We start from the raw sequence: 22,999 nt of genomic DNA on the forward strand, positions 1-22,999 counted from the left end.
GTTCTAGCTGGTGAGAAAACTCTCTCCCATTAGGCTCAGGAGTAGTAATCAGACTAATTAACTCCCCTGGAAGTCAGGTAGTGACATTGACCTAAGGTCTGAGCATTAAAAAAACAGGTTCCTCACGATGGGCAGTGGTGCCTTTCTTTAGTACCGTCTATAAAACAAGGAGATAAAGGAAAGACTGACACAATTCAACCAAACAGGCTATGCAAAGTTCTGTGGTACAGAAGCTTGTGATGTCTGGTGGTTACGTACGTGCACATCAGTGGTGCTGGAGAGGGTGGGACAGGGAGAAAAGCAATGATTTTGACAGGAGACAAGGAGCGCTAGCACATATGTTCTCTGGCTAATATGTCCAACATCTGATAATCTGCTATTTCTTACAGTCTCAGAGAACTGAAGACGGGCTTACAAGCTCTTAGAAAAATCCACCACAAGAGGGGAGGAACAAAAAGCAAAAAACTCACCCCATCACAGGATTTAGCACTATCGCTCTGGGTTCATCTAGATTTTCCGATATAAGGATCTTTCTGGATGTCCCATTCAGTCGGGTTACTTCAATGCGATCTGTTCCTGTGTCAGTCCAGTACAGGTTCCTTGCCACCCAGTCCACTGCTATGCCATCAGGATGATTAATTTCTGTGGTCACTAGGGTCTGTGCTCCAGAACCATCAAGGTAAGCCCGACGAATAGCCCGGACATCATCGTCAGTCCAGTATATGTAGCCCTCAACAGGATCATAGTCTATTGCAATCGCATGCCTGATATTGTCTATCTGCAGAATAATATCAGTGAAGTCTGGCATGTCCAAGGAGATTCTTCGCAAATCTGTCCTTCTAGCGAGCAGCAAGACTTCCTCAGCACCTGCGAAAGAGCATTAACACTGTAATTTTGCAACTATAGAGTTCTCCTTCACCTGTCACAAACATATTTAAACCATAATGTCGCAGCTTGATGACAGAGAAGAATTGCCACACAGAAAACAACGGAGTACTGGCATCAAAACACTGAGAGGTGTACCGCACATTAGGGGTGCCCAAATATTGCCCAGGTAACGGGACACACATTAGCAACTTGCCAATACCCCTTAGAACCACACCTAATTTGCCTCAGGCTTAAGGCAGAGATACAACCCCACGTGCCACAGGCTAGAGTTCCACACTTGACACCTGCCAAATGGGAACTTGCTGCACAGGAGAACTCGGTGGGCCATGGTGTAGGGACTCATGCTGCATGGGTGCAACAGAGCTGGGAGTGGTGTTGCATTGAAGCTGCTACTACCATCCCCTCCAAACCAAGCTGCGCTTCTGAACGGATGCTCCCTGGAGCCAGCCTTGGAAGTCTGCCTCTTACATCAACTCCTATTTTCCTAAGTGTGACAGACTATCAATTTCCTGAATTAACTTTATTGAATTAGGTTAATACCTTTGGGGTCTATTGTATTAAAAATACAATTGTGTATGTGGAATATGTGAAACTGTTTGTATTTCCATGGGAAGGACAAATAGGAGATGAGCAGGGGGTGATTAGACCAATTCACACAGGTTGTAACATCTTCAGAGAAGCCACCCCCTTGGAAAGGTATGCATGTACTAGGTTTTGGATGAATAAAGGGTTTTTGGATAAATAGTCTGGTTTTAAACTGGTTCAGGGCCTTCTTCCTGGTCCAGCAAATAGACAGGACCCCTGGTTCACAGAGGGTGTTAATCCTTAGGGTAGGGTTGAAAGAACTGGGCCTGCCAAAATCCATTTTAGGGTCCAAGCCTAAGTCAAGGTGGGTACGCAGGGTTTGTGCTCTATTTTTTTGCAGCGTAGACCCAGCTCCACTGGAATCATGCTCTGGGAGTCTGCCAAAAGTATCCCACAGTTCCACAGGCCAACTTTCTTTGTCCTCTGGACAGTCAAGTTTTCCCACACTGCACCATGAACAAAGGGCTAGAGCAGTCACATTTTGGGAAAACGCTAGGAAGTCTGGGATATGGGTGGTTGGACTCAGGCCCGCATAATGGAGTGTAGACACTGGAGCCCTAGGGTTCAACAATTCCTAATGGGATTCCAAAGGAATGTAGACGTTCAAGCCCCAGGTTAACAAACCCGGGACGTGTTACTAACCCTGGGCTTACATTGCAGTGTAGACATACCGTAAGGGGAAACATAGGTGCATTTGCCCTGAACTGTGAGACTAAGTACCAAAATAAATATGAATTTGAGTTTTTCAGACCAGCAAAATGAAATGGGTTTCATCTGGAAATCACTTTATTCCTTGTCAGGAAAGGAAAAAGCACAAGGGGTGTGGAAAATTTATATTAAACCAGGTTAATAACGAAAGAGTATTATTTCCTTTGCTAAAACAAAACGAAAAAAATCAGGAATATGTCTAGACATTTTATCATATTCCACAAAACTCTCAACTGACCCAGCCTTGTCCTATAGCTGAATGAGTGCATTACACACAGTTTTCACACACCACTACATACTATACAGGAAATGATAGAAGGAACATAAGTCTTGGGATTTCCTAATAAAAGTACAGTACATTAATGCTTTTCTTTGCTTCAGACAGCCAAATGGGAGATCAAGTCACAACTATTGCAAGTACATCCGACTTGCCTGAAGATGGTCTGAATCTGACTTTTTAGGCGGCAGGACTGTGTGCGTGCAGGGGCTTGCACAAAGCTTTATTACTGGTGAAGAAGGTGCCAAAACAGCCATCCTGGAGACTGAACTTCTCCATTTGTCCATAGAACAGGTCGGGCATGTATAGGAGCAGGGCAAACCTCCTCATGTGGCCCCAACAATTCATCTTGATCCACAGGGACAACTTTGAGGTGAGAGAATATCTAGTTCCTTCTAAATAACCAGTTCACTGCTTAGTTTTCTGCTGCAGTTGCCAATTATTGAGATGGTTTTCATGTCTTGACACCTGCCAAAAGGGAACTGGCCTACAACCATCAATTCCATTTCATACAGGCCACTGAAAGACCAACAGATAGTAACCTTCAATCACTACCAGCCAGGGCTGTACTTAAAGTGGCAATCCTCAAAGCCAAATGCATCCGATGAAGTGAGCTGTAGCTCACGAAAGCTTATGCTCAAATAAATTTGTTAGTCTCTAAGGTGCCACAAGTCCTCCTTTTCTTTTTGCAAATCCAGACTAACACGGCTGCTACTCTGAATCCTAGAAGTGAATCCCCTGAGCCATCCCAGTCCCTCTTGGAAAACGGTACTTCAAATACTATTTTATACAGGTTCTTATAACATGTTCATCACCGTGGTACCTGAGTGCTAATCCTCACAGCTATTCTCTAAGACACAGTTTTACCCTGACATGTGAGGCCAACACATAAGAAACATGCAGTCATTCAAAGGGTATCTGTCACACGTCAAACCAAATTCACAGGCAACTCAGAGGTCTAGTTGCACTGTCACTTGCTTTTGAGTTTGGTAATCACAATTTGGTACCTGAACGCCCTAGCGAGGAAGGTATAAAAGCACTGAGGAGAAAATGCACTCAAGGCTGGGGGTGGAGAAAGTGATTTTGGGGGTAGGGGAAGGAAAGAGATAGGGAATATCTCCTGTGACCTCTAAACAACCCTCAGAGTTCTGCTGAGGCTCTGAAGGAAGACCTGGGTTGAAGGAAGGCTTTAATGATTGCGAGCACAATGAAGTGGGGGGGAAATCGTAAGCTCAGTTGTGGAGAGCCTCTCCTTCCCACCTCAAGACAGACATTTGCCATCAGATTTCCTGAAGACTGATTTTGTTGGCTCCAAAGGCTACCAAAGCAGAATACAAATACTTCATTGTAACACATGGCAGAATTCTAGCTTTTCAAGTTTTAAGCTTGTGGTAGCTTATTAGGATACATTAAAAGGGGGTCACTTTTTGGCCAGACCAGGGGAACAGCAGTTCTAGGTGATGTGTCACCTTAAGAAGCCACTTTTTTTCCCCTGAACCTAGCAAGGAGAAACAGGGTATTTAAGCTTTCCTTCTTGAAAGAAACAACACGTTCTTGCGATGATTAAAAGGGATTGCTGGCGCTGGACACAGTATTCGTTCTTAAATATTTTACCAATCTCCTGGAAAGAGAGACCCTTTGCTAAAATAAACACTGAAATATCCTAAAGGTTATTTGATATTCTAAATCATGCTTAAAATGGTGGACCACTTGAAACATCAGCAGAGAAAATAAATCAGCAAACTTGTACAAATACAGATCAGCAGCAGATGGAAGTCAAATTAATTGTCTATACATCCTGTACAACTGTTCCTCTTAGCCAGCGCTATATATAAAGACAAGTTACCTTATATATAAATATTAACCCCGTATGAGGGCAATGAACATTCATAAAAGGTGCAGTTATCAACTACTTCATGGCAATCTTTATATTCAGATATGCAAAGGCATCCAGATTTTAAGTGTCGTTTTAAAAATAAAATCTTCTATTTTGATAATGGCACCACAAAAAAGTCCAAAGTTTGTGATTTTGTTCTCCAATGTCTCAAGGATTACCCAATAAACACCAGTCTCGGAGCTATGCTGACATCTCTGATGTTGGATTAGAAAATAGATCAACAAACAGTCTTGATAATTTTAGAAATATGAAAGACTGCAATGTTGAACAGAAATGGATAAACATCAAAATTGTAAATGAGCCTTATTTACAACTGCAATGGAGAGTAATACCCAAGTACTTCATGGTTTCTTTTCAAGCCTATATTTTTACATTTCCTGTAACATTTTTGGTTTTATTTTTGTTTATTATTTGTATGTATTACAATAGCCCCTACAGGTCCCAACTGAGATCAGGCCCCCACTGTGCTAGGTTCTGTACAAACACATGATAAAAGACAGTCCTCTGCCTCAAAGAGCTTACAATCTAAATGGACGAGACAAAGGTGGGAGGGGAAAGAGAAACACACAAAGATTCAACAATTTGCCAAAGATGTCTCAGTCTGACAATGGCAGAGTAGGCTACAGAACCCAGGTCTCCCAAGTCCCATACAATAATTAAAAAAAAAAAATTCCCTCTCCTGTTTCCCTTACTATCCATATTTCCCACAGGTGCCATTTTTGAAATGGAGTCCCCAATCTGTGAGAAATTAAAAACAAGACAGAGAATGGCCCTAAGGCCCACGATAAAGACAGTTTGCACCCTGATAGCCAACAAATAAAAAGGCATTAGCACAAAAGACAACACCCTGTGACACAGGGCTGCAAGCTGTAATAGTGGAGAGCAGAGTGCATGCTTCAATAGCAGAGACATATAGCTTTGTTTATGTCAGGGTCTAACTCAAGGCCCATTTAATTACTTGCCTCAAAGTACTGATTTGAAATTTTGACTTGTGGAGAATCAAAGTTAAATACTACATTCAATGTAAATTAAGTAAAAATCCTGTTTAAAAACTCAACAGTTAGCCTTACAAAATACTAGAATAAATCTGTTTGATTATAATACTGAAATATTACATTTTTATTAAAGAAATTCTCAACTCCACTGCTTCAAAAACCAGTAGAGGTTTTTGCGGCAAACATCAGCTGCTCTGTCACACAAAGCCCTTACAAATTCACATCAGAGTCTCTCCATTCCACTTTTAATTACATTAATGTGTCCATAATCACCCTGATCTCCTTAAATAATATTTGCAAAAAGAAAAGGAGGATTTGTGGCACCTTAGAGACTAACCAATTTATTTGAGCATAAGCTTTCGTGAGCTACAGCTCACTTCATCAGATCCGATGAAGCGAGCTGTAGCTCACGAAAGCTTATGCTCAAATAAATTGGTTAGTCTCTAAGGTGCCACAAATCCTCCTTTTTTTTTTGCGAATACAGACTAACATGGCTGCTACTCTGAAACCTTAAATAATATTGAAGCACATTTAATGGAAAGCAGAAGGGCACTGAATATGCATTTGATAACTGATCATGTAGGAGAGAGGGATATTATATGCATTTCTAAGAGACTGCAATATTGGACATCATTGTACACAGATATAAACAGACTAATCTAATCTGGCAGTGTAGCCTCGTCACATAATTGATTGCATTTTCACCTTAGTTCTCTTCTGTTTTTCTCTCTCCACAGTGAACTGGATCAAGGTTGAATGGGCTTGATTCAGGAATTTCTGGGAGAAGTTCTCTGGCCAGCATTATGCAGGAGGTCAGGCTAGGTCCAGGTCTACCCAACAGACCTAAAATCCACGCCCTGGAGTGACACAGTTACACCGACCTAAACCCCCGAGTAGGCAGCATGATGTTTACGGGAGAGTTTCTCTTGTAGACATAGCTACTGCCTCTTGGGGAGGTGCATTAACTATGCTGATAGGAGAAACTCTCCTGTCAGCGTAGTAGAATCTTCACTAAAGGGCAACTAGTGCAGCTGTGTCACTGTAGAGCTGTACATGAAAACAAACACTAGGTGAGCACAATGGTCTCCTTCTGGCCTTAAAATCTATAAACACCACCAAAGCAGTCTTCAGCTCCTCAAGGCAGTGAGGACTCCGTTATCCTCCCAGTCCCACTTACAGGTTCTTGCCCAATCTATCCATTCTCTCTCACACACAGATAGATGCAGTAATGGCTGCATTAACTCTGACTGGATGGGACAGTATTAGGACAGCCACTGCACCTTCGTCCCCACCAGCTGCATGGCAACTCCAAGATGATCCCATGCTTCTGAGAAGGAATAGGGTCCCTTTCACACTCAACTGCCTGGGCTGTACTATTTATTAAACTCTCAAGATGCTCCACACTGGTTCTGCCACAGGTGGTATTCAGAGAAGGCATATGAGAAAATAAAAAATTTGGACTTTAGAACTTGGGCATTAGAACTGTACAGTCATGAACATAAGAATGACCCTACTAGGTCAGACCAAAGGTCCATCTAGCCCAGTATCCTGTCTTCCAACAGTGGCCAGTGCCAGGTGCCCCAGAGGGAATGAACAAAACAAGTAATCATCAAATGATCCATCCCCTGTCACTCATTCCCAGCTTCTGGCAAACAGACGCTAGGGACACCATTCTTGTCCATCCTCGCTAACACCCACTGATGGACCTATCCTCCATGAATTTATCTATTTCTTTTTTGAACCCTGTTATGGTCTTGGCCTTCACAACATCCTCTGGCAAGGAGTTCCACAGGTTCTCTGTATGTTGTGTGAAGAAATACTTCCTTTTATTTCTTTTAAACCTGCTGCCTATTAATTTCATTTGGTGACCCCTAGTTCTTGTGTTATGAGAAGTAGTAAACAACACTTCCTTATCTACTTTCTCTACGCCAGCCACGATTTTATAGACCTCAATCACATCTCCCCTTAGCAGTCTCTTTTCTAAGCTGAAAAGTCCCAGTCTTATTAATCTCTCCTCATACGGAAGCCGTTCCATACCCCTAATCATTTTTGTTGCCCTTTTCTCAACCTTTTCCAATTCCAATATCTCTTTTTTGAGATTGGGCGACCACATCTGCATGCAGTATTCAAGATGTTCAAGATTCTAAGTATTCCTTAGAGGTTTTTAAGGTCAGGCTTGACAAAGCCCTGGCTGGGATGATTTAACTGGGAATTGGTCCTGCTTCGAGCAGGGGGTTGGACTAGATGACCTTCTGGGGTCCCTTCCAACCCTGATATTCTATGATTCTATGTGGGTGCCCATGGATTTATAGAGAGGCAACATGATATTTTCTGTTTTATTATCTATCTCTTTCTTAATTAGTCCCAGCATTCTGTTCACTTTTTTGATTGCCGCTGCACACTGAGTGGATATTTTCAGAGAACTATCCACAATGACTCCAAGATATCTTTCTTGAGTGGTAACAGCTAATTTAGACCCCATCATTTTATATGTATAGTTGGGATTATGCTTTCCAATGTGCATTACTTTGCATTTATCGACATTAAATTTCATCTGCCATTTTTTTGCCCAGTCACCCAGTTTTGAGAGATCCTTTTGTAGCCCTTCACAGTCTGCCTGGGTCTTAACTATCTTTAGTAATTTTGCATCATCTGCAAATTTTGCACCTCACTGTTTACTCCTTTTTCCAGATCATTTATGAATATGTCGAATAGGACTGGTCCCAGTACAGACCCCTGGGAGACACCACTATTTACCTCTCTCCATTCTGAAAACTGACCATTTATAGCGACCCTTTGTTTCCTATCTTTTAACCAGTTACAAATCCCTCTTATCCCGTGAAAGCTTACTTTGCGAAAGAGCCTTTGGTGAGGGACCTTGTTGAAGGCTTTCTGAAAATCTAAGTACACTGTACCCACTGGATCCCCTTGGTACACTGCTTGTTGACCCCCTCAAAGAATTCTAGTAGATTGGTGAGGCATGATTTCCCTCTACTAAAACCATGTTGACTCTTCCTCAACAAATTATGTTCATCTATATGTCTGACAATATTGTTCTTTAGTATAGTTTCAACCAGTTTGCCCAGTACTGAAGTCAGCCTTACAGGCCTGTAATTGCCGGGATCACCTCTGGAGCCCTTTTAAAAAATTGGCGTCACATTAGCTATCCTCCAGTCATTTGGTACAGAAGCTGATTTAAACTACAGTTAGTAGTTCTACAATTTCACGTTTGAGTTCCTTCAGAGCTCTTGGATAAATACCATCTTGTCCTGGTGACTTACTGCTGTTTAATTTATCAGTTTGTTCCCAATCACCTCTAATGACACCTCCATCGGGGACAGTTCCTCAGATCTGTCACCTAAAAAGAATGGCTCAGGTTTGGGAATCTCCCCTCATCCTCAGCCGTGAAGACTGATGCAAATAATTCATTTAGTTTCTTTGCAATGGTCTTATCGTCCTTGAGTGCTCCTTTAGCATCTCGATCAGCCAGTGGCCCCACTGCCTGTTTAGCAGGCTTCCTTCTTCTGATATATGTAAAAAAAAATTTGCTATTACTGTTTGAGTCTTTGGCTAGCTGTTCTTCAAATTCTTTTTTGGCCTTCGTAATTATATTTTTACACTTCATTTGCCAGAGTTTATGCTCCTTTCTATTTTTCTCATTAGGATTTAATTTCCACTTTTTAAAGGATGCCTTTTGGCCTCTCACTGCTTCTTTTACTTTGTTGTTTAGCCACGGTGGCTCTTTTTTGGTTCTCTTATTATGTTTTTTAATTTGGGGTATACATTTAAGTTGAGCCTCTATTATGGTGTCTTTAAAAAGTTTCCACACAACTTGCAGAGATTTCACTTTTGGCACTGCACCCTTTAATTTGTGTAGTTCCTCTTTTTGTGTAGTTTCCCTTTAATTTCTGTCTAACTAACCTCCTCATTTTTGTGTAGTTCCCATTTCCTTTAGCACTGGACTGTTCTCTCTGTTGACCTGGCAGACCACAAAGAAACCCCCATTATCTGATGCAGTACAGTCAAAGCACAACAGTGGTTGATGCTAATACATGCTAGAATTCTGATGCACTTTAATTTTCTCTGCCTTAGGGTAATGAGAACTAGGTGGCATTATTGAAGTGAACTGCTAGGCCCGTATACGTTGGCTGTTTGACAATCCATGCTGCTGTGCTACATCTGCTCTTAATGAAGACACATGGCTCTGTCACCATCTTCCCGACAGCCATGTATCTAGGTCCTTAGACAACAGAGACATGTAGATGAAGGCAGTGCAGCATGTGCCACTAAAGTTTCTCAACAAGTTATCTACACCGACTGAAAGCTGGTAAAGAATAATTGTTCTTGGCCAGGCATTCAGTACTAAGATCGTTACAAAATCTGTGCATACACTGAACATCCTCTGTGAAAAGCTTAGTAAGTGCTATTATGCATGTATTTTCTTTTAATAATAATTTCTGCTAGCAAAAACAGGCGGGAGAGAGGCGTAGCCTATGGCTTGAAGCACAGGATTAGGAGTAGCAGACTAATTTTACCTCTGTGATCTGGGGCAAATTACACCACCTCTTTTCCCTCAGTAATCTTATTTGTAAAATGGGTGCCTATCCCTTTTACAGAGGCACTTTCAGCATTAACGTCTGAAGAGTGCTTTGAAAATACAAACCACTACATACATTTTATAGTCTAACATCTCTACTGCAGAATGTGTATTACTAGACATTCTAGAACCTGTCTACACTATTAGAAACAGTCTAAATACATTCAAATGTTACAGCATTTAATCAAATGAATCTTTAAAACAACCATCAAATTAATCACTTTCATAACCATACAACTAAGAAACCCTTAACAGGATTACCAGCCACTGTAATGTGAATGTGTTCAGCATCACACAAACAAAAGCTTTCACATACAAAATGCAAACTACTCAAACATAAGGCTGCAATACAGGCTTAAAGTCAAACACAGAAAGTGAAACCACAGTGTAATGCTATATATAAAGATCTCCATCAACCAGAGCCCACAAGGAAAAAAGGAAGGAATGTATGCATACCACCACACACATTTGATATAAACATTTTACAATGCAAAATCATGTAGGATAACTTTTTTACATTAGAAAAACTGGGATCCCTTTGAAATTTCTACCTTGAAGGAATTTGTAATGCCCTAAGTTCAAATTTCTGTTTTATTTTTCCAACTGGTATAACTTTAAGCTGTTTATTATTCTTGAGTCTTTCTTTTGCTTCCTGCTCCCTGAAGCTTTCTGCAGAAACTTCTGTGCAACTTTTGAGTAAATTTAACATCCATACAAGCCCATGAATTTTAATGGTTTGCATATAGAAACAAATGCTAACTATACTGGAATTAAAAAAACCAACACACAGCTCTGGTCATTTATTCTCGTTCCCCAAACACTATATTCTCTCTTTGTAGCTAACAAGAAGCCATGTAGAAACAGACCAGAGGGATCTTTTTTGTTCTGTGGATGGAGTTCCACTTCCCCCACTCCTTTAATCCATTAATTTTAAAATTTAACACCCATGCTAGGTAGATTGTTTGTTCGGATTTTTTTGTTTTGTGCTTCTGTTATTAAAAATTCATGCTTCAATGCTGAAAATGGCAGCTGCATTCTATCTACAAAATTAATTCCAATCAGAGCCGACAGCAGCGAAGCAGCCCATCTCACCAGCTCGACAAGAGCCTTTTTTATTCTTCCCTTGGCCCACTTCACATTTGACAAGTGACAAGACATCTATAATACAGTAACAAATGCTCCAATTTATTCACCCAACCTAAACAAATGTAGACTGCAGTGGTTGCCTTTGCTAATCCATGCTAGAAAACACCATGCTATTCCTTTCCCATTTGTCTGTCTGCTAATCAGGATAGAACAATGCTCCATTGTGGGTCTCTTTTCCCCTAAAATTTTCTTCTCCCCCCTCTAATCTAGTTACTAGGAACTTCTTTCACAATCACTCTTTTGCTAGGCAAAACAGAGAACTTGTAAACAGGAAAAAGCTTAGTTCTACATTGACACACAAGAAAGTGACATTTTTAAAATTTCATTACAAATACTTACGTTGTCAGCAAATCTTTTACTAGCCATCCAAGTACAGACACCCGTCACCCCAGATAAACAAACCAGACTTCAAGAAACCACACGCAGATGAGCAAAGGATCTTGTTAGTTCCAGTAACACAATGAATTACCTGGCATAGTTTCAAAGCATGATGCACGAGAGAACAAACTTTGTTATTCTATGTAGATCAGGAGAAATGTAAAAAAAAAAATAATAAAAAAAAAGCCATGCTATTTAATAATCTTGCTGATATTCAAAACAAAGACAACATTCAGCACAGTGAAGTTCATCGTTAACTGCTCTTAACAGTCCAACTGCAGGAAGAGAGAAGTAAAACAGAGATTATGATAGGTGGTTTTATTTTGGTGTTGGGATCTATGTGTAGGGCCCCAGTATTATTGTTCTTAGACTTTTCCACCTAATTGAAAAACGTTTGAGAAACTGAAACAAGCTGTGCTAATAGCTGGGGTCCACATAAAAGGATTTTTTTTTCACATAAGAGAAAGTCTGCCATGGTGTTTACCAGCAGCTCTACATATCCCTGTACAGAAGATCTGATTTATCTTCAATCTCTGGGTGAATGGAACACTGATTCACTAAATGAAGGTGGCTGATTTGGGTTGAGGACACTCACTGCAGGAGAACTTCCTCTTAGCCAACTGGTGGAGCAATAAGAGTACAGAAGACAGGAGATTCACTTGCCTGGTTTATATGACTGAGGATGAGAGCTTCAGGGGGAAAGTAGTGCATAAAAATTAACAAAAAGTGAGTCCTAAGTACCCTCATTTGGACTAGACGTGGCTAAATCACATGTAGATAGGCACAGGGAAAATTAACACTTATGACAAGGGAAGGCCATACAGAGCACAAACATGGCTCATTAACTGCTCCGTTTGCATGTTATACATGAATAACCTTGTCCACTGTTACTTTTACTACTTCATTAACAAATATCTAGGGTAGCTGTTTTCCTTGAACCTGCAAATTCCGTTTCAGAAACAGTTATGGCACACACTCATTAGAAAAACAAACAAGGTATCTGTCATAAATATCAAGGGAAGGGTAAACCCCTTTAAAATCCCTCTTGGCCAGAGGAAAAATCCTCTCACCTGTAAAGGGTTAAGAAGCTAAAGGTAACCTCACTGGCACCTGACCAAAATGACCAATGAGGAGACAAGATACTTTCAAAAGCTGGGAGGAGGGAGAGAAACAAAGGGTCTGTGTCTGTCGGTAAGCTGCTTTTGCCGGGGATAGAACAGGAACGGAGTCTTAGAACTTTTAGTAAGTAATCTAGCTAGGTATGTGTTAGATTATGATTTTTTTAAATGGCTGAGAAAAGAATTGTGCTGAATAGAATGACTATTTCTGTCTGTGTGTCTTTTCTGTAACTTAAGGTTTTGCCTAGAGGGATTCTCTATGTTTTGAATCTAATTACCCTGTAAGGTATCTACCATCCTGATTTTACAGAGGTAATTCCTTTACTTCTATTTACTTCTATTTCTATTAAAAGTCTTCTTGTAAGAAAACTGAATGCTTTTTCATTGTTCTCAGATCCAAGGGTTTGGATCTGTGGTCACCTATGCAAATTGGTGAGGATTTTTACCAAACCTTTCCCAGGAAGTGGGGTGCAAGGGTTGGGAGGATTTTGGGGGGAAAGACGTGTCCAAACTACGCTTCCCAGTAAACCTAGTTAGAGTTTGGTGGTGGCAGTGGATATTCCAAGGACAAAGGATAAAATTAATTTGTACCTTGGGGAGGTTTTAACCTAAGCTGGTAAAAGTAAGTTTAGGAGGTTTTCATGCAGGTCCCCACATCTGTACCCTAGAGTTCAGAGTGGGGGAGGAACCTTGACAGTATCAAACAAATATTACATCTGATGAAGTCACCAACATGGAATGACTTACTCAGATGACAGAAAGCTGCTTCACTCATAGCAAGGGAAAGCTATTACAATCCAGGAGGCTGGATTACCCTATCACTATGATCTTTAAATCATTTAATAAGAGGTATCCCATTTATTTTGTCGTCTTCCATTTTTAGTGATGGACAGAGGCAAAAACCAGAAGACTGCCCCATCATTAATTGGAGGTCTAGAGAATATATGCATTAAAACTCATTCAAAACTAGCATTAATGTACCAATGAATGTAGTGTCATTGGTAGAAACCAGACATAGTGCTTAGCACAATTTTCATGGCCACAACCATTAACACATAATTAATCATAAACAAGGGTAATAATACTTTGCACTTCTACAGCACCTTTTATCCAAAGATCTCACGGCACTTAACAAGTACATTTCAACTCCCTCTGAGTTTGGCTGGTCAATATTACCTCTGCTTTAAAGATGGGGAAACTGACTCCGAGAGATTAAGTGATATAATTGAGGCGACACATCTGGGTATACAATTCAAGAGTCCCATCTACAAGTTTTCACTAACCAGGAAATAACATCCCTTCTTAAAGAATTTTAATGCCAGTCCTGAACAAATCACAGCAAGGAATCTCCAAAGAAACTTGGGCACCAGAAATGGGGTATGCTCCTTGTCAAGGATACAGCAAAATCTAAAGATCACCTTCAAGTTCTGCACAGACATGAAAATTCCCCATCCTTTCCATGTTGGAATATAGGGCCCTATTGACTCAGAATAAGTAAGCACTGTATTAAAATTGGCCCGACCATCCCCCATCACTAACCAACTCATGATCAACAGAAGTTCGGTAGTCAAACCCATTAGCATGTAAATCAATAAAAGTACTCTATTAAAGGAAAAAGTCTTTGGGGGAAAGGACAAATTTAGCCACAGAGAAGATATGTAGATACATTGTTGATTCCCTCAGAACACCCAGGCACCGGGGGCAAATTTACTGTCTTACTGGAATGGATTTACTGTAACCAAGTACTCCTGAGTGCTAATCCCAGCTGTCACTGACTCACTGTGTGGCCTTGGACAAGTCACAATTTCTCTGCACCTTAGTTTCCTTCTCTATAAAATGGGAAGAATACTTCCGTATCTCATATGCGCCCATAGAGGTTAATGTTTATACAATCCTTTGAAGATAACTTTTAAATTGTTATCATTATTACATTCCAAGTATTACGCGTCCACAGAAAATTCACTTTGGAGCAAACACCAACCATTAAAAATGTCAATCCAAGAGGGAAACATTATAGAGAAAGTTATAAACAATTGTAAATTGGGGTTAAAAATAAAAGCAGTGTCTCAACCATTCTGTAGCTACTTTGACACGGTTAAATAAATTTGCCGCAAAGAAAAAAAACAGGCTTAGGTCTTGTACACAAAGGTCATACTGGAAAACAACAGGATCATTTCATATACTACTTCCATAAAGTCATCAAAACTGGAAGAAAAAAGACCTGTTAGGTCATCTAGATCATCCCTCTGTGGGTGTGTTCCCTACAGTACATTTTCTACTGACTTTGTTCTCTCAAATTTTAAGTTTACTTTTAAAAGCGGCTGTTTCTGAAAGTGACTTTTTCAATGTAGTACACGCTCCAGCTCTGAAGATTAGGTCTGATCAGACTAAAAATTTTCTGCAGTTTGCAGTCCTTTAAGTACCTATTAACACAAAGCAAACTTTAAAAAACAAAAACACCATTTCCTAATCTGCAAAAAAAAGGGGTGGTGTGATAAATGAAGGGGGGGGAGGGGAACTCCCTTTTATGGACACCCAGCCAGTTAGCTGTAAAATCCCTCTTGGTGTCTGTTCTCTGCTTGCTTTACCTGTAAATGGTTAACAAGCCCACAGGTAAAAGAAAAGGGGTGGGCATCTGACCAAAAGAGCCAATGGGAAGGCTAGAGCTTTTTAAAATTGGGGAAAAAGCTTTCCCTTTGTGTCTGTTGTGTCTCTCCGGAAAAGAGGGGAACAGAGGGCAGCAGGAAAACTGTGTAAAGCTTTAAGTCAGGTATGAGAAATCATTGGAACATACCTAGAATTACTTATTTGAAAACCCCCCAGATATGTAAGTAAATAAGGAATGTTTAGATAGATGCGATCAGGTTTATTTCTTTATTTTAGCTTGTGGATCTTCTCTGTGCTAACCTTAGATGCTTTGGTTTTCTTGTAACCTTAGATGCTTTTGTTTACTTGTAACCTTTAAGCTGAATCCCCAAGAAAGCTATTTTGGGTGCTTAATTTTTGGAATTGCTCCTTTAAAATCTAGCAAAAGCCTAAGTTCCAGATGTATTTTCTTCCTTTTTGTTTTTAAAAAAATTTACCTTTTTTAAGAACAGAATTGGATTTTTGGTGTCCTAAGAGGTTTGTGCATATGTTGTTTAATTAGCTGGTGGCAACAGGTAATTTCCTTTGTTTTCTTTCTCAGCTCTTCCCCAGAGGGGGGTGAAAGGGCTTGAAGGTACCCAACAGGGAGAAATTCCCAAGTGCTCCTTCCTGGGTTCAAGGGGTTTTTTGCATTTGGGTGGTAGCAGCATTTACCAAGCCAAGGTCAGAGAAAAGCTGTAACCTTGTGAGTGTAATACAAGCCTAGAGTGGCAAGTATTAATTTTTAAAATCCTTGTGGGCCCCCACCTTCTGCACTCGAAGTGCCAGAGTCAGGATTCAGCCTTGACAGGTGGCAAGACTAAACATGAAAGGCAATTTACAAGTGAATGAACAGAAAAAAGAAAAACCTCATTCATTAAATGCTGATGAAACAAGGTAAAGACAGAAGAGAATCAAACATATATTACATTACACCACTCTCAGAATGCCTCAAGATGGAGGATCTATGATGTTCCCATTGTTCTGACCTTAATACATACACTGAAGTGTTAGCATCGTAAAATTAAAGAGAACATTCTCATTGCTGGTATAAGAAAGAGACAATGTCAAGGTGCTATGGGACATGTGATTTATCATGTTTCATGAAAGGCTGGTTATTCTACAGGTCTCTAGAAATAAGATTAGCATGCAGTTTTCCTTGGGCAAGCTCCTATCATTTGCTCCATTGGGTTTTATCTTTAAAATTGTTTCTGCCTAGTCAGAAAAGCAATTCTATTGACTACATTACAGCAGTTTGAGCTGCATTAACTAGTTCTGAACATGCAAGTAGCATTCTAAACCCACAGATATCGTACTAAACTGTTAAGAATCAGAAGATAATGGAGTTCAAACCCTGGTATGAACATCTCCCCATCAGCAAGGTGCCCCAGAATACCCAGATGAGAGGGTAAACCTCAGTCTCAGTCCCAGGCTGATGAAAATCATGCATGTCAGATTGTGAGAATAGTGAGAGTGGGCATGAACAGGCACTCACTACACAAATTCCTCCTTTGGAGAGTATATGAAACTGCATCATCACTCTTGGAAGAAGTCCCCTGCTCAGAATAACTAAGGAATTGAATGTCAGTAATTCACTGGGTAAGCAAAGGATGGATCTTGCAACAGAGGGAGGGAAGAGGTCCCTAGAGGAAGTGAGAGTCCTTCTGTTCTCATCAAGAGAAGGCATAGGAAAGGAAAAAACTATGACCAGTTACCCAAAGGGCTAATAGAAATAAACACAGATTGCTGTTTCCCAAATCAGATTTTATTTTAACTTGAACCCAGATAGTTTTATTCAAGTTAATTATAGCTATGAAGAGTATTTTGAAATCACAGAATACACAAAAGGGAGTGCACAAATAATGCTGCTTCACAAACACTGCAGGGTAGATTCCATCTTCATTCTATGGGCATAATCCCCACTCATTAATGAGCCATACATGCAGATCCAGGGAAAAGTACAGCCCTTAAAATGAATGGAACTTCCTGTGCTACACCTGATCAGTAGGGAGAGGCAGGTGTCTGGGCATGGGTGTAGTGGTCAGGAAAAGAGTGGGTATCTGGGAAGGGTATGGGGAGGGAGGGTTCAGTCTGGGTAACAGGGGAATTACTACTATATCAGCATTACTAGCACTTTCAAGAAAATACACAAATAGCTACAAGCAAATACAGGCCAAAACCAACTATGAAATAAAATTACAGCTTGTACAAGACTTTCTCCCAGCATGTAAAGATGCTGCTGGAAGGCTCCCGGCAGTTGTTTATGGTCCATAAATACCAGAAACAATGCCAGCACTGGACTGTCGGATACTTAAGAGCTGATTTACAGCCATTATCCCAAATTACCCCCAAAATCCTTCCCTTTCACAAAGGGTACTTACTGTTCATTTGTAAATTAGCAGCCGATGTACTTAAAACCTGTTGACTGGTCCATACTTGGAACTAAGCTTTATGCGCTTCTGCTTACTATTCAGAGGGAGATATGTATTAGCAAGCTGTAGTTTTTCAATAATGGTGACAGAAGTTTAATTGTATGGGGAAATGTCTTTAAAAGGGTTTTGTTTGTTTGTTTGTTTGTTTTCCAAGGAATATTCCGGGTTACTTGTCCAGTTATTTAACTACATGGCTTACTAATGCTAAGCCCCAAAAGCCTGTGTGCACATATTATATAAAATATACATGGACATACATACAAGGGAGACAGGCAGACACTTTGAGATTTTAAATAACAAAACTACACTAACTTCCCAAGTAAAAAGGTTTAAGTGAAGAGGCATGAGCCACCAGGCTCAGCAGAGATATTTGTAGGGGACGATTGAGTAATGGTGACCAGTCCTCCCCAGTTGCTCATATGGCAGGGTCAGGATAGGAAAAAGGGAAGCAAACTCATTTACCCAAAAAGCAGCTGTCCTTCTCCCTAATCTGACAGATACCTGCTACAAAGAGCAATTCTCTTAATTTGAGACGCCATGGCCCTCCCCATCCATCCCTGTAAAGAAACTCGTATCTCATTTGTGACTTCCTCTCAAAGACCAACTCCCTCCAACCCCACACTAATAAAGCTGCCCTTGATTTGAGAAAATGAGGACCCCTTCCCACACTCAGACACAAAGAGCTGCTCCTTGCATCATCAAAGGAAGACTGCCTTCAATTTGAGACGTGTGTGTGTGTGTGTGTGTGTGTGTGTGTGTGTGTGTGTGTGTGTGTGTGTTCTCTCTAATGTGACTAGTGATTTTGGGTGTCCAGTTTGAAACACCTTATAGGAACTTCATTATCAGAAAGTGCTGAGCACCCAACTCTGAAAATTGGACAACTTTAAGGTGCCTCAGGTTGGGCACCCAAAACCTCTACTCACGTTTGAAAATCTTGACCAAAGACTATAATGTGCAATAATATCAACCTCTCTCTCTACGGTACTTAAATGGCCTCCGTACTTGAGCATCTCATGACTTTTAAAATATTAATCCTCACAACACCCTTGTGAGGTAGGAAAGTGCTATTATCCCCATTTCACAGATGGGGAACTGAAGTACGGAGAGAGAATGTGTCTACATCACAAAAAAACCCAACCAACCCTGGGGCACTGAATCTCAGAGCTCGAGTCAGTTGACTTGAGCTCAGGGGTCCTGTTTGCAGGGCTAAAAATAGCAGTGTAGACATTCTGACTTGGGCTCAGAGACCCTTTCCCTTCATCAAGTTTCAGTGCCTGGGCTCTAGCCCAGGCAGGAGCATCTACACTGCTTTTTTTAGCCCTCCAGCCTGAGCCCCACCAGCTCAATTGACCCAGGCTCTGAGAGTCAGAGGCAGAGGTTTTTTCTTTGCAGCGTAGACATACCCTCAGTGACTTGCTCACAGTCACACAGGCAGTCTGTGGTGGAGCAGGGAATTGAACCCAGTTTCCCCAACTCCCAGACTAGCCCCCTAACCACTGAATCATCTTATCAAAACCATAAATACACTCAGACAAGCATAAATTAACAAAGCTGGACATGGGCAGTGCAGGATACAGCAAGCTAGCTGCATTAGTAAACATTCAATGAAAGTTTATCCTTATTTTTAAATAATGTATTCCAGTATCATCTACACAAAAATACATTTGGGAGATCTACACTCAATAGCAGGACATTCATCCACTGCATTACTGGGGAACCAGCTCTCCTGTCAGCAGTATGTAAAACTCTACTTCGGTTCATAAAAGACACTCCTACAGCACATACTCCACTTTTCATTGGAGCTGATAGGAGAAACAGCAGCTCCCATCTATGCATTGAACAGGCTACCTCCTACTTAATTCACAAACCTAAATCAGATTAGGCATATTCAAACCAGATGTGTATAGGATTCCTGTATCAAGGAGCTAGGCACTGACCCTCAAGTTACAACCTCCATAATGTATAAGCATGTTGGTATATTTTACACCTTCTTTATCATCAGAGTTTATTATGTCATCAGCTTAGTATTATAGACTGATGTGCATGGGATGGATTGGAAAAGACCAGCAGTTGTTGCAGGGAAAACATTCTGAACAATGCTCACCTCCTTGATTATACAGGTTCACTTCAGAGATGGTATGAAAAAGGTCCAAAAATTCTCATTTACACTGGTCTAGACCTAAAACTTAGGTTAGCCAAGCTAAATCACTCAGGGCTGTGAAAAATGTCATGCCCTGAGCACCATAGTTTGGTTGACCTAACCCCTAGTGTAGACATGGCTAGGTCAACATGGCTAGGTCAACAAAAGGATTCTTCAGTCAACCTAACCACCATCTCTCAGAAAGGTGAATTACCTACATTGACAGAAAAACCCCTTCCACTGTAGTGCAGACACACCCATAAGCATTTTTACACTCTTCTGGCAGTGTAAAATGTCTGTAAAGTGGGTGTACATTAAAGTGAGTGTAAACATAGTTTGCACCCACTTTACACTGCAAAGGGGGTCTTAGGCTTGTTGACATGGCATATTTTTCCAGTTATACTAGCATAATTTTATTAGGATAGTTAAACCACTTTAGTTATAACAATGTAACGTCCTGCATGGACACTTACTGTGGAATAAGTGTGCCTTTTTTCAGCCTAGCTTAAACCACTTCAAAAGAATAAACTAAACTGGAAAAAAGGCCCTCTCATTCTGGAATAAGAGTGTCCACATCAGGGAGTTATACAAGTATAATAATAATGCTTAAATTCATCCCTACCTTATACTGGTACAACTTCCTCATGTTGTCAGAGCTCAGTGTAACTGAGAATTCAAGCCTCAGTCTCTCACCTCAGCCTTATTCTTGATTGTGAAGTTAGCTAGAATGACTGGCAGCCATGAGGACTTCACACAAATATCTGCACTATACAAACATTCATAACACTACACTTAAGCGCTTATTGTGCTCTCAGCACATGATTTTCAAACATTCATAACTAATTTATAAACCATTTATTTTTCCCAACCACAGTAAAGCAGCCTCTCCCTCATTCGAGGTTACATACAGGGCCAAGCAAGGAATTTTACACACAAGCCACCGGTGAATAATCCAAGGGCTGTAGAAAGTATCCAAAAAGCTCTTGGGCAAAAATCCTGGCTTCTCTGGCCCTGAGAGTCTTGCCATTGACTTCAGTGGGGTTAGGACATCACCCTCAAGTTAAAAGTGATCATCATCTTGTGCAGGTAGACTCCCCCCCCCCCAAAAAAAGTTGGAAATATTTTATTCAAATTCACACAGAAAAACTAACCTCTAAGCTAAGACTAAATATGAAAAGTTTCAACTTGAAAGGGTTTTTTGGTTGTTTGTTTTTTAGGTTATAAGCTCCCAAAATTAGAGACTTCGAATGGGTGAATTATCTCAACAATAACCATAGCTTCATTATTTATCTATCTTTGGGTTTTATACCGCTATAGCCAAGTCCCTAGGGGACTACATGGAGCCTCTGGCACTTCTCCCATACTTGAGCGAAGATTCACATAGACTCTTTTGGCGCGCAAACTCTGAACCAGGAAGAGTCTTTTTTCTTGTCAAGCACATTGTCTGTGTTCAATAATGAAGTAAAGCTGTCCATAGTAGGCTTTTGCTGTTCACCTTTCTCAGTTCAGTAGCTCTTCCTTAATGTTATTTCATGGGGCACCTATTTTCTTTTTGTTTGTGCTGTTGTAATTCCTTGTCTTTGGTTACTACAGAAGAGCTTTTGCAGCCTTACTGCCGTCTCTGAAGATAGTCTGGCTCAGACTTACTTAAATTTATATTGTAGCAGCAGCCAGAGACTTCAACCATGTTGGACCCCAATGTGCTAGGCACCGTACACAGTCATATGACAGGTTTCAGAGCAGCAGCCATGTTAGTCTGTATTCGCAAAAAGAAAAGGAGGACTTGTGGCACCTTAGAGACTAACAAATTTATTTGAGCATAAGCTTTTGTGAGCTACAGCTCACTGAATGCATCCGATGAAGTGAGCTGCAGCTCACGAAAACTTTAGAGACTAACAAATTTATTTGAGCATAAGTTTTCGTGAGCTGCAGCTCACTTCATCGGATGCATTCAGTGAGCTGTAGCTCACAAAAGCTTATGCTCAAATAAATTTGTTAGTCTCTAAGGTGCCACAAGTCCTCCTTTTTTTTTTTTTTTTTTTTTTTAGTCAAATGACAGACTCTACAGCCCAAAGAGCTTATGAAATAAAAGGAAGAACAAAGAAGTGGGTGCGTAGTGGAAGATAAAAGGGCGTTTTAGTACACATGAGATGTGTGAATGATTTTTAGCCAATCAGTCGCAGTAACCAAATGTATCTCCTCTGGGAGATCATTATGTAATCAAGCCCCCTGGCTTGAGAGCTTCTCCCTGGGCAATGTCAGGCATATCGTCCCAAAGGAGCACAGCTGTCTTGGAAAGTCATGAATGAAGACAGTTTCTGATTAAATCAGGTCCCAAGCTGCTGAGGGCCTTAAAGATAAAGATCAGGGCCTGGAATTAGCACTGAAAGCCAGTGGCTGGTGAAGTATGCTGATGTGACCTGTTAGCTTTTCCTCCCACCAAAGACTCGCTTTAGTTCTGTTTTATATAACACACTGCTACATTTGCTAAGGCTCTGCTTGAGAGAACAGGCATGTGGGCTATTTTAAAATTAGACCTAATATAACACGGAAGAAAATAGTTACAAAGTTGAACCTGCCTACAGCTAGGACAAAACCAAACCTATAGGGTCTTCAGCAATATGGCCACTCTCACCTGCCTTGATCAACAGATCCGCTTCTGCCTTCAGTCACTATAAACAGGGTAAGAATTCTGAAGGCTTTCCATGCAAAGAAGGAGAATAAATAGTACAGACTGGACATCCCAGAGTTTGTTTAGGTCAGATCTTAGAATGCCCAGATAAATACACAGAATTCTTCCTTCGGGGAAAGTTTGCACAATACTAAATGAAATACTATATGATCCCACATTTAACCGAGTATTGATATTTACCAGGCGATGAGACTGGATTAGTTGGTGTAACAAACTCAGAAAGAGCTCATTATAAAACAGTATTCATGACAAAACAGGCTCTAGAAATGTAAAAAATCTCCTTGTCATAGATGGATAGATAAAAAGGAGTAGCAACAAAGTTGCCTTATATGAGAGAGCCAAATATATACATCTTGTAGGGTAACAAAACAAAACAAAAAAATCTTTGAAAAAACCTGCAACTCCCCCTCCTGAAATATCTAGACGCAAGAAGAAAGGATTGAATCTTATGTTTACATTAATTTAATAAAACAGATCAAAAACTAATTATATATGTTACAGTTAAGTTGAGCAACGATTGT

At 40.5% G+C, this 22,999-nt stretch overlaps 1 protein-coding gene across 2 annotated transcripts in view; it reads right to left on the reverse strand.

The window, feature by feature from the left end:
* Positions 1 to 22,999, reverse strand: part of LRP5 (LDL receptor related protein 5) — a 248,179-nt gene that overhangs the window by 121,830 nt on the left and 103,350 nt on the right. For both annotated transcript variants that reach the window (XM_084630413.1, XM_084630412.1), the window contains exon 6: positions 471 to 867. In XM_084630413.1, coding sequence (XP_084486539.1) covers positions 471 to 867 — 397 coding nt within the window. The remainder of the gene's footprint in view (positions 1 to 470; positions 868 to 22,999) is intronic.

The sequence above is a fragment of the Lepidochelys olivacea genome, assembly GCF_965140295.1.
Source record: "Lepidochelys olivacea isolate rLepOli2 genome assembly, chromosome: 6".
Taxonomy (NCBI): Eukaryota; Metazoa; Chordata; order Testudines; family Cheloniidae; genus Lepidochelys; species Lepidochelys olivacea.